The sequence below is a fragment of the Ascidiella aspersa genome, chromosome 5 (assembly GCF_963924565.1).
Source record: "Ascidiella aspersa chromosome 5, kaAscAspe10.2, whole genome shotgun sequence".
Lineage (NCBI taxonomy): Eukaryota > Metazoa > Chordata > Ascidiacea > Phlebobranchia > Ascidiidae > Ascidiella > Ascidiella aspersa.
The window spans coordinates 20,966,249-20,978,390 of record NC_139451.1 but is presented as its reverse complement, the minus strand read 5'-3'; the positions used below and the strand labels follow the sequence as shown (position 1 = coordinate 20,978,390).

Genomic DNA, 12,142 nt, shown 5'->3' with positions numbered 1-12,142 from the left:
TTACTGTCAATTTCATGGAAAAACTACCTCCATCAAACTTGGCAAAATGTTTTTGCACAAAACTATACTGGATATTCTTTCGCATTAAATGAACTACTGATATATCTTGCGACTAATAATGATCCCTGAATAGATATTATAAAGCAAGAAAAATTCCTATATGACTCAACTATATTGTAAACTGTTCAAACTAAATATGAAAACAGATCATATTGTTTTGCCCCTGAAAATATACTGAATACAAAAAGTTGTACAAACAATATGAAATTTTCGCATTCAAAGATAATTGCGTCACTTACGTTGTCGCTTGAACTGTGGTTTGGATTGGGAGAGAAGTCATGACAATTGGACTTGGACGACGTTTCGCTGTCCTTTCGCTTTGCTTTCTCGACTCCGGGCTCCTAAAATAGTCGTCAAAGGTTTTACAAATAAAGCGCTGAACATGATATTCTAATACAAATCAAAAACAGCTCCTCTGGTAATTTTAATTTTTGACCAACGTTGATAGTCTAACGTCTAACGAAACGTCATAAACAACTGTGGCGTATCATTTTTAAACGTCTGAACTTAAAAGTAGAATATTTGTTCATGTAGAACTGATTTCGTCTCTTAACTTTTCAATATTACATTTCACTTTTGCGAAAACCTAATGGTGTCTAGACCAGATTTTCCTAAATTTTTTTCACAAGGGTCCCCTAAAACTATTTTTGCTTCGCGTGGATTACGGTAGGCAAGAAAATTAAAAAATGGACGTCATACATTGACGTCATAATACAAATAGACTTCATAAATCTTCTGATTTTTGTCAAAAATAAGTTAAAGTGAATTGGAGTCTAAATACAGTCAGTACAGAACCGTTTTATTTTTAATTAAAAACTATTTTCTTCGAAAAATTGTTTACTTCATGGGTATACACTAATATTTCAATTAGGCCTTCATGGACCCCCGCCCGCAAACTAGTCATCGGACTGCCAAGGGGTCCAACGGACCCTAGTTTAAGAACCCCTGGTCTAGACACATAAACAGTAAACTAAAACACGTAGCTTAAAACAATTATCATAAGATGAGTTTTACAATATACGATACTATCTCAATACAGCCACGTTTCCAACAGCGTATCACCCAGTTGTTTTAAGGGGCACAAGTGTGCGGTGACTAGTATGTACAAACATTTTGTGAAAATCATGGTAAATTGTAAATTAGTACACCGAAACCCACTGCAGCATCACCTAATCTGTCGATCAATGATGCAAGCAGGGCAGGCTTGAAAAACAACTGGCCTGCAGTGAGGTTCGAACTCACAACCTCCGGTCATATCGGGAGCGTCCATCACCTTACTAATGCTACGTAAGCCGTAATCGTTGGTCAAAAAGCATTCAGAAGGGCTAGATCACAGTTGTTAACACACAGATATGTGTCTTTCATTGAAGTTTTAAATTGATATAAAAAAAATGTAAAAAAGTTTCCGTTTGACGTTTTTTATCATTGCACCTGTTTGACATTGAGACCCGAGCCTTTTTCCTCTCGATCTCGCTGTGCCTTCATGCGTTTGGTCACGTGAGCTTCGGGCCCGTGTACCGTCTTGACGTGCTTACGTAAGGAGCTCGGGTCGGTGTAGCGTTTCGAGCAACCGGCGATCTTGCAAGCGTACGGTTTCTGAAAATGAAGAAAAAAAAGGTTACTTCTGTTAGTGATTATGACAGAGTTTTACTAAAATAGGTTCTTCTGGTATATATTTTGTATATACCAGAAGAACTTATTTTTAGTATACTATGCCTGGTAGCAACAGGATATTTATAACAGAGTTTTATTCAGGCTGATTTTTCCAATCTTTTTGTCTTCGAATAACGGTAAACATAATAAAAACACGTCCTAAGCAAAACTTATAATTACAACGTTAATGTAAACTATTCACCCAAACTAAAATAAAAAATCTGGCGAATACATGCAAAAGTTTAAATCCACTAACTTAAGTGTTATCGAAGTTAAAGACAAAATAACTTTAAAAGAAAGTAGATATCTTCAAATCATTCAAAATAACTCTTTAAACAGATATAACAAAAATAAATATTCAAGTGCGATACGCAAGCATACGGTTGGCCACTTGTTTGATCCTTTTCCATAGCCGCCACTTATTTCGTAATAAAAATGTAACTGTATGATTAGGGTTCAGGGTTGTTCAAAAAAACTTTTTTGGCCGAATTTCAGTGGGAGTTGTTAGGCCCCCTGGAGTTGTAAGGTTGCGTCTAAAACCTGACAAACCAAATCTAAGCACGTTCGGTTCAGTATTAACCGTGCTACGTCAATTTGAAAATTCAGATTTAGGTTAAAATTAAAAAAAAATATCTTTACCCTGAATAATTTTTTTGGCTTGTAACGGAATAGCTATAATAAACCTGTTTTACCGTTTAAAAGTGGGTAGTCAATGAAAATATACGAACATCGATTTCATACCTCGTTCGAGTGCGTCCGATTCTGGTGCTTTGCTCGGTCCGACGCGTTGCTGAAGGCCTTCGTGCAAGACGGGTACTCGCACACGTAGGGTTTCTCGCCGGTGTGAGAGCGCAAGTGGGTCTTGAGGTTTTCGAGACGCGAGTAGGCCTTGCTGCAGCCCTCGTACTAAAGAAAGGCGGACGTCAAATAAACGGGTTAGCAAATCTAAACGCCAGGCAGGTAATGTGAATTTAAGGCATTTTTATTTGAGTGCGATATGCGAAGCCGCATAGAAACTTTTATGATTATTCGCAGCGTATTTTTCATAATTTTAATACGAATGCAACCAGAAGTGGTTGTCTCATTGTCTGATAGGCATTTACATGTATGGACGAATAAATAGGCATTTCAAGGTACAGGAATGTTTGAAATACACTAAGTAGCATAGCGAACTCGAAACCTAATATAAGTATACCATTCTTTTCTAACGAGAATAAAAATAATATAAGGAAATTTTTTTCTAATTTAAATGAAAAAAGAATTGTTATAGCGTTTTCGTGAAAGCAAATTGTAGTTCGGATAATAATGGGTGTGCAATTCGTTTTGAATATCACCAATACAACGCAAAGCGCAATCGAAATAAAAAGCACAAGCGAAACCCTCACTTTATTTTCATTACAATCACGCAACTAAACGGAAAGGCGGACGAGAAATAAACAAATAGCACCTATCAAGAAGCTACCGGTTGGGCTAAAGGCCAGCCCACTTAACTTTATGAATTGCAAGAATTTTAGAATTTAAAGCACAGATATACTCAGAGGGTTATCGAATTCTCATAAAACACAAACATAGAAAGCGTCGGTAACGTATTTGTATACTTACAACGAATATAAACCAAAACCACTCACATTGCACTTGTGTGGTTTCTCCCCGGTATGGCGCCTCATGTGGACGACCAACATGTATTGCGCCTTGAAGGGTCGCTGCTCCCTCGCGCAACTGTGCCACCTACAGACGAATTCCTTTTTGTCGCCGTGTATGTGATCGTTGTTGATGTGCTGTGAAAACATTTTGGTAAATCTGAATCTCTTAAAATAAGCGGAAAATCATTCAAGAAATTTCGATAGTAACGCTATCCTTTTACGCAAGGAACAACTGTCCTGTTACTAGACAGGCGCTCTACCACAACGTCATGGTGCTCAAAACCAATGGAAAAAAATAAAATAAAAAAGTAGCCTATCCTTTTATGTCGTGATCATGTAATTAGTGACTTTTGTTGGTTTTTATTTCACTTTACATATTCATGTTTTTAATTAGTATTTTTTCGTTGTTCATTTGAGGATTCTGGAAACTTTTTTGTTAAATATTTATTGAAATTTTACTGCCTTACTTGACTTTCATTTTAAGAGATTTGTCTTTAATTGTTCTCAAAACATCTTAGGAGGTCTTGTCAAAACAAGTAACGTTAGTCAAGATGATCAGCACAACCTAACAGCTGTATTTAAATTACAAACAAATAGGCCTATTTACGTAAAACTACTCACGTGCACAAGCTGTTCTTGCGTGTCGAACTCCATGCTGCAATTCGTCCAATCACAGTTGGTCTCGTACACCGCGTCCTCGTCATTGTTGGCTGCGGAACCGGGCGAAACCACTGTGAAAAGTTGACATTCGATGTTACAGTGTTTTGTTTAAAGCAAACGCTGGCGAATGGTGCAAGGAGTAGAGCAGTGGTTCTCAAACTGTGGGCCTTTGGGCCATTTTTAGTGACTATTTTTTAATCTTTAGTTTTGTCATGTAGTTGTGAGCAGCGTGTAGCAGTACATTCACTGTACTGTTTTTTTAAATGGTGTGGCTTAGAGTCTAGGATCACCCTGCTATCCATTCCCAAAATACTATTCTTTAATAAATCATTTAGGCCTTATAAACAACACAAAGGTAATTTTTTTTTAAATGCGACTATAAACTTTTCGCACTACACGTAAGATTTATTAAGATTACGTGTTATATGACGTAACTTTGTGACATCATTTGATTCACTTAGTGGGCCTTTAATAGGTCTTAACAGAGCATTTTGGGTAGCGGCAAAAAAGTTTGCCGGCCACTGGAGTAGAGCATAATTTTTACACCGGCGAAAAGCCAAAACAAACTACTTTCGATGAAGTACACTTGACAAGTATTTTATTGTTTGCTGTGGAGTCCATTTTCGTTTGTCTTTGACGCTGTCACTTTCCAACGCGTCCTTTGTGCCGCCAGGCGATTCTAACATTTGTTATTAATGGCATGGACGTCGGCAACCGGGTTAATAACTTCCCATGTTCGGCGAAATAGGACCTACAATTGCGCAGAAGTGTCTCACGTGACAACATTACAAGTTTGTCTTCTACACTAAAAAAAAAAATAAAAAATAAAATAGTGACCTTGTCTCGTGAGTTGACCTTTTCAATCGCCTTCACCTATTTACGGCGACGATTACTGTCCGATTTTTTTCGAAAACAAAAAACTTTTTAATGTACAATCCGTGCTAAATTAATCGTTTCATTACACTTTTTAGGTGTATTTCTGGAAAGACTGCACATTTTTACCTGAGTTTGAATTGTGGTTGTGATTGTTAAGGACAGGTGGGTGACGTTGTTCGTTAAGAAGCTTGGTCGTTGCCTGCGCAAAAAAAAGTTGTTAAATAACAAGCAAGTGCACGAAAAATAGACTTTTCGTTTGTTAAACGTTGCGGTTTTGTACTAGCCTATTTTATCTTGCTATTATTCCTTAATTATAAGCCAATATAAAAAAGCCTTAGGGGAAACAAAACTCGTTATCAATTACCGTTCGATCGAGGTAACCGTGTCCCGGCGCAGTTTCCTGCTTCATGTGCGCCGGCGTGCCACCGTGCGGCTGCATGTTGCGATGCATGTTGACCGCCGGGTGGTGCGCTTCAAACGGATTGGGAATGGACGAACCCTGTTGCTGAAGCTGCTGCTGTTGCTGCGCCTGCAGTTGGGCCTGGGAACGCTGTTGCTGGGCCACGGCGGCCATATTGTGTGAGAAGGCTGACGTCATTTGACGCGACAGCAGGTGGGCGTGTAAGTGCTGCGGTGACGTCATCATGGGGGTGTGGTAGCCAAAGGTGGGACTGTAGCGAAACATCGAATGGTTGCATGAAAAGTGTCACGCGAAACACTTGTAACATGGTGAATTCGAAATTTACTAATATAATTATATGATGCTTTTCTAGCGAGAATAAAAATTCGTACAACAAATTTTTTTCTCATTGAAATGCAAAACATGTTAGTGTTTAAGTAAAAAAAAACAAATTGTTGTTTCAATCAGAATAGGTCTCCCGTTAAATACAAAAATTATTATTATTATTTTTAAGCTCTTAATAATGTATTGATAGAAAGTGTTAGATCTAAATCTATCAAAATAGTTATGGAGAAAATGTTAAACTAACCAATTATTTTGGGCATTAACATAAATAGTAAATAAAAGTGCCAGTATTACGTGTTAACCAAAAAATTCGTTCGATGTTTTTAAGACCCAAATTAAAAAGAGTTTAAACTTTCTAAACGATTAGGGATAATGTGTGATAATCGTATAGGTATTCAATCCAAAGTTGACCAATCGTCGTCAACCAAACAATTAATATTGCACTATCGAACACTATCAGGAATCAAACAATCGTTGAGCTCAATCGTTGAGATGCACGTAAAACATTTAATAAAATCAGTTGGATTTACATCGAAAACAGGCGAAAGACTATGTTTTACGTGGCTGAATACGTTCGGTGGATTGATTCAACAAACCTGTCCGACTAGGACAGTTGTTTTCAACCGGGGTGCCGCGAAGAATTGTTAAGAATCTGATCTTCGCTCAATTGGTAAGCTTCTTGATACAACCTTTTGTGTACGATTAGAGATCTTTGTATCAAACGACATTTTTTACATGTTTAATTGACTGTGTTGTACCAGTTAATTTTATAGTGTCATTGCAGTAAAGTACTCAACGAAAATTCCAGTCGGGATGCCGAAAATCTATTTATCATTTTTGAGGGGTGCCGTAGGTCATAAAAGGTTGAGAATCACGGGACTAAGACAATGAGATATTCCTTCAACATTGTTGTTAGTAAGAGTGCCGAAAATCTATTTATTATTTTTGATGGGTGCAGTAAGCCATAAAAGCCTGAAAATCACTGGACTAAGACAATGAAAAATTCCCTCAACATTATTGTTCTTACCTTATTCCGCCAGCTGCCAAATGCCCGTAGCTACCGCCACTAGCCACCGAAGAACTTCGCGAGTTGCTGAGACCCAGGGGCAAAAGGGAGTTGGGAGAAGTCCGGATCATGGAGGTCAGGTCGAGGTTGGGGTCCGAGAAGCAGGGTGAGATGGAGAGGGGGCGCTTGCGTGCGCGGGACCTGGGTTAAAGAGGGTGTAAATCAGTGTTGTTATTTCTGTCAATAAATTGACTCAAGTGCACCTAAGTCACTGTTTTCAAAACACTTGACTTGATCTAAGTCTTTTGGGCAAATTACTTGACTTGACTTGTCTTAAGTCTTTTAGACAATTGACTTGGGTTGAAATTAAGTGTTTTTATTGCATTTATCCAAAAACTAATTTTTGAGCGTAAAACAATTTACGTGCCCTCCATTGACTTTTTGGTATTTTCAGTTAAGGTATTGTTCTTAATCGGACGAGTTTACCCATTTTAATAGGTTAACATGTAAAGTTTTTCATGACAAGGATTTAACTTGGAATTGACTTGCTTTAATTATGACTTGACTGGGACTTAACTTGACTTAGAGATATTTTACGAATGATTTGACTGGGACTTAAGTCGTTCTGGTGAAAATACGTTAAAACAATGTAACAGCTTGGATTCAAACGGAAAATATAAACGCTGTACGTAATATGAAATGGCAAACCTTGCTTGTTCAGTATTGAGGCAATATTGTCGAAATATTTGTTTTTTATTTATTCATATTTGTCGAAATATATAAATATGCGTTTTACATCACTTATCTTTTAAACGATTTTTTGTAAATGGTATACTTTATAAATTCACTGTTTGTTGTTATTTCGAGTGAAAAATCATTTTTGTAATTCAACTAATTTTATAGTTGCTAAAAAGTCATGCATTTCATGTCAAAGTTACTTATTCTCTTAATCGCACTAACCATTTTACAAACGTGTCGATCGTGCCGTTACCAACCTGCATATCGGGCTCTGGAAGCGAGCAAGCTCGGCGTGCTTCTCTAGCGCCCCCGGGTCGCCGCTCCGCGCTGCAGCCGCAGCCGCAAGGAGTCGCTGCTGCTGCATGAACTGGTAGTAGGCGAAGGGTGAGACGGGAGGTCCCATGGGAAAGGCCGGGTTCGTCATCTGTCCTCCCCCGCTGTTGTTGTTATTGTTGTTGGTTGTGGCCGCCGTCGATGCCGATGACGTCATGTTGGCCTGGTGCGCCGCGTTGTAGTAGGGTAGGGCGAGTTTTTCGAGTTCTGTTTAGAGTAAAAAGACACATATTTAGCATCAACTAGTCTAAAAATGTTACAGTTTTCTATTTGATCGGAATATAATGGCATTATGATTACGTTACACTTATGCAACAATATAACAAATACGTTACAATTAAATGTGTTTTGTCGCATTATTATTTCAGTATGTACGCCGGTATGAAAGATGCAGGTTTTATGTAATGGTCACATCTCACTGTGGGTCGCACAATAAAACTTGCATTAAAAGTGCGTCGCGAACTGAAAAAGGTTGGGAAGCACTGAACTTGTCGACTGAAAATATTTAAGCTCGTCGACTGAAACGTCGATGCACATGATTGTACTAACTCCGATCTGGCGATTTAAGAGCTTACTGAACATTAATAAAGCTACATTTGGTGAATTAATTTGGCACTGCAAATTTTGTTCCGACACAGTATGCAGAAAACCACAGCGCACTTCTAGCCTGCAGTCAAACTACTGAGGTTGCATGGGATGTATCCAGTGGTGGGATTCAGCCGGTTCGCACCGGTTCTATAGAACCGTCTCACAAAATTTTATGAGATCAGGGAACCAGTTGGCATTACTGGTTGCTTTCAATGGATTTTTGCCTTTTATCTAATACACCGATTTCGCACGTAACAGTCATACATTGTGTTAATTTTTATAATTGTAGTAATTTTCCTTTTGTGATTGCTCGTCTGAAAGTTGAATTTTTTGCGTCATAAGTGAAAGTCATAAGACGACTGCTGCTTTTTAGTGTGGCTGTTAGCAGTAATGAGATTCAGCCGGTTCGCAACATTTTTAACATGTTGTACAGGCTCATTTTAATGGTGAAAAACAAATAGTTAGTTTTAATTTACTTGACTTTTTATTTTTGTTGTTTCTATCATTCCCTTGTATAACACAGTGTTAATGTGTGCTTTTATAAACTAACGGCAAAATCACTTTTATAGTAAATTTCTCAGCAAAATGGTTAAGCCTAAAGTGAGGTACTAATTTAACAGTGGCGTGCAGCTAAATACGTAATATATTTGTGCTTTATTTACAAATCCACGGTTATTGCTATTAATAATATTTCAACGTCAATACGTTGTCCTACACGTGTTATGTAGAGATGGGAATTTTTTAAGATCAAGTGGCGTATCAATGCGAACCAAATGGGACGGCATAATGTGAAAATTTTAGTCCTAAATTTATTTTATAGCAAGCAACACTAATACCTGATCTTCTTTTATAAGCTAACGGCAAAAACAATATTCAATGAAATTTCTCAGCAAAAAAGCCAAAATTAAACTACAAAGTCTTGAAAAAGTTAATTGAAAACATCACCAAATAACTACACAATCGCCAACTCACCCTGGATCGAATGGCGCGGACTCAGGTTTCTCGCCTGGGACAAAATGGACATGGTGGGTGACTGGAATCCGTTGATGTACATTTCTAGGGGAGAGGTGTGGGTGAAGGGGTTCGCGCCCCCTACCCCCATCGGCTGGGGTGAAAGCGGAATCAGCGAAATGTCGGAAAGAATGGGACTGTTCGTCACCCCTGGGGCTCTACAAAATAATGTAAAATTCATATTAGGACTTTGGAGCAAAATGGTTAGAGGTTGTAATAAGACGTAATAAAAATATCAATGCCCATAGAGAATATGTTGAAAACGAATAAAGAGTTATTCAAAACGTTTTAAATTATAGCTACTTTTGTATTGGATTTAATATTCTAATTACGCCATCTTAAGATGATATCATGGAATGGTATACCGTATGGCTTAAAAAATAAATACGTGAATTTTTAAACATAAGTTACTTTGAACAAATTTTTAATTTGGCTGGAACCATATACAAAAAGTTTTTTTTTTAGATTTCTATTTAAGCGGATTACCTTTAAAAAACAAAAAAATTAAAAAAGCCAATTACTGAAAATCAAGCAAACAGATTAACAATTTGATTGCACCAACTAAATCTTAATATAAGTATTGCAAAAAGAAGCCAATTGTTTTGGATTTAAAAAAAATACGCCCTTTTATATCTTTCTAAAAGAAGAAAACTGATATACACTATTATAAATCTTTTATAAAAAAAAAAGATTTAAACAAGGTAATTCAATTAAACTTTATTATTATACAGCGAATTTTCACGAACTGCTTTAAACAATTTCCTATTAAAGCTACAGCGTACTCACGTATGCATGTGCATTTGCCGTGTGTCGAACGGAAACCGGCCGTCGCGCATTTGGGGATCCACCGGCAAGTGTGAGGGAAATCCCGTTTGTGCAGCTGCAAAATATAAATAGTACCTTACTGTTTATTCTGATCAGGAATTTTGATAAAAACAAGTAGAACCTTTGATATGGATTGAGCTCCAACCGATAAACTTTAATCGATATATTTACCTATTTATAATGTACTGCTTAAAGTTTGCATTATTTGGAAGTCAGGGTAATATCACTTTATTGCATTGACTGTTTTGGTAACGGAACCTATAGATTTTAACAACTTTGCATTCCCATCATGCTATACAATGCACCATTTAAAAAAAGCTAGACAAGCTATTACAAGTTGGAATTTTCCTGCTTTAGGGTAATTAAAACAGTTCACGTTCTATTCAATTCAGTTTTTCAAGGAAATCTAAGATAACAATTCACGAACGTAGTTCAAGTTTTAGGCAGAAATTTACGATTTTTCGGAGAGATGACGTCTTCTGCAAGGGCAAATTAAGTGATTTTAAACAGCGGCATGGGTTATTCTCGCATTCTCTTTTTCCAAATGCCGTAGTTTACTCTTCACATTTAAAAAAAAGATAATGTGATGAGTTTGACAAGTGAGAAGTATTAAAATAATCACTATCTTACCAGGCTATAGTTAACATAGCCACGTTCCACTGACACACACACATGCAGAATGAAGCATCATAAGACGGCCGCGCCAAAGACTGTAAACCGCATGATTAAAACTTGGAAAGCCAAGAGACGGGAAAGGCTAAATTAGTGGGTATTTTCCAGATTTTTCTGCGTTTTTTTCGATCTGACACAAATTAGAAGGCGCTGTGAAGGCCTGGGAGAACGCTCGCCAAGCCAATGGGCCAGAGAAGGAGGCCAACGTAAGACGGAAGCAAGCCGCGATAAGCAATGGGGAATCGGATAAAGGTTTGGGTGGCAATTCGGATTTGGCTTTGATGCGTCAAGATTAAAGCCGGTCGCCCGCTGCGAGGCTAAGTGGCCATTCTATCGGAGTTCGGGAGCACGCTTATTGGCCAGATTTGGCGATTGGCGCGAAAATTACCGGGCTGTGGGAACGTTTTTGTCGGTAACGGTTCTGTCGGCTCATGGCAGCTGGTATAGCTTTCAATTAATAAAAGCTGTTAAATAATTTGTGTGGTTAAGGGCAGTTCTGTAATGACTTACGTCAATGACTTGAGTTGACTTAAGTTGATTTAGATAAATAATTTGACTTGACTTAATTCTTTCACACAAATGACTTGTGCTGAAATAAAGTGTTTTCATTAAGCATATTTCAATCAAAAAAATTGGGCTATTTATCTAAAGTTTTGCACATAAAACAATTTGCTTGCTATATGTTGCGAGTTGCTGCTCATAATCGGACTAGTTTATCAATTTTAATAATTAACGTTTAATTTTTATGACAAGGACTTGACTTGAAATTGACTTGATCTAATTATGAATTGACCGCCTTAAGTTTTTTGCAAATGACTTGACTGGGACTTTTCATTTCACATGTTTACAACACTGGTTTAAGGCTTGCATTTCTGGAAGGAGGGGATTCCAAACTAGAATAAATAAACATAGTCAGTCGACTATCAGTAGTTTCAAAGTAAAATCCTTGCTATTGTCCAACCATAGTTCTGAATAGCCAAATAACTCCTACCGCATGAGGTAATTAGCCTGTGGATTTCATTCCCCGCGATTTAGGGAGTTTGATTTTGATAGACACATTGCCATTTAGGTTAAATATAACAGTCGGTCCCGTTCACTTGATATTGCTGTGGCAGAGCCTAAACTGTTTTACCAAAGGTCAGCATCATACCGGGAATAAAAGCAAGCTAAAGACGCTGACCTTGTTTTAACAAAAATGTAAAAAACACGTCACAGAATTTTACGGATAATTAATGGTAATAAGCCAAAAAAGCACATTTTTATAGACATTTCTGTGTTTAGCGGATTTCTTAACCGGTTGACCGCTATGTTCTTTGGGAGATGCATTTTTTA

At 37.5% G+C, this 12,142-nt stretch overlaps 1 protein-coding gene across 3 annotated transcripts in view; it reads right to left on the bottom strand.

The window, feature by feature from the left end:
- The window catches only part of LOC146145347 (zinc finger protein GLI2-like), a 45,094-nt gene that overhangs the window by 9,855 nt on the left and 23,097 nt on the right, over positions 1 to 12,142 (bottom strand). For 2 of the 3 annotated variants that reach the window (XM_083389539.1, XM_083389541.1), the window contains 11 exons: positions 10,100 to 10,193; positions 9,275 to 9,471; positions 7,639 to 7,921; positions 6,665 to 6,844; positions 5,257 to 5,563; positions 5,019 to 5,091; positions 3,978 to 4,087; positions 3,342 to 3,491; positions 2,455 to 2,619; positions 1,492 to 1,656; positions 300 to 401 (listed from right to left, as the gene is read on the bottom strand). In XM_083389539.1, coding sequence (XP_083245665.1) covers positions 300 to 401; positions 1,492 to 1,656; positions 2,455 to 2,619; positions 3,342 to 3,491; positions 3,978 to 4,087; positions 5,019 to 5,091; positions 5,257 to 5,563; positions 6,665 to 6,844; positions 7,639 to 7,921; positions 9,275 to 9,471; positions 10,100 to 10,193 — 1,826 coding nt within the window. The remainder of the gene's footprint in view (positions 1 to 299; positions 402 to 1,491; positions 1,657 to 2,454; positions 2,620 to 3,341; positions 3,492 to 3,977; positions 4,088 to 5,018; positions 5,092 to 5,256; positions 5,564 to 6,664; positions 6,845 to 7,638; positions 7,922 to 9,274; positions 9,472 to 10,099; positions 10,194 to 12,142) is intronic. The other variant, XM_083389540.1, reaches the window with a different exon arrangement.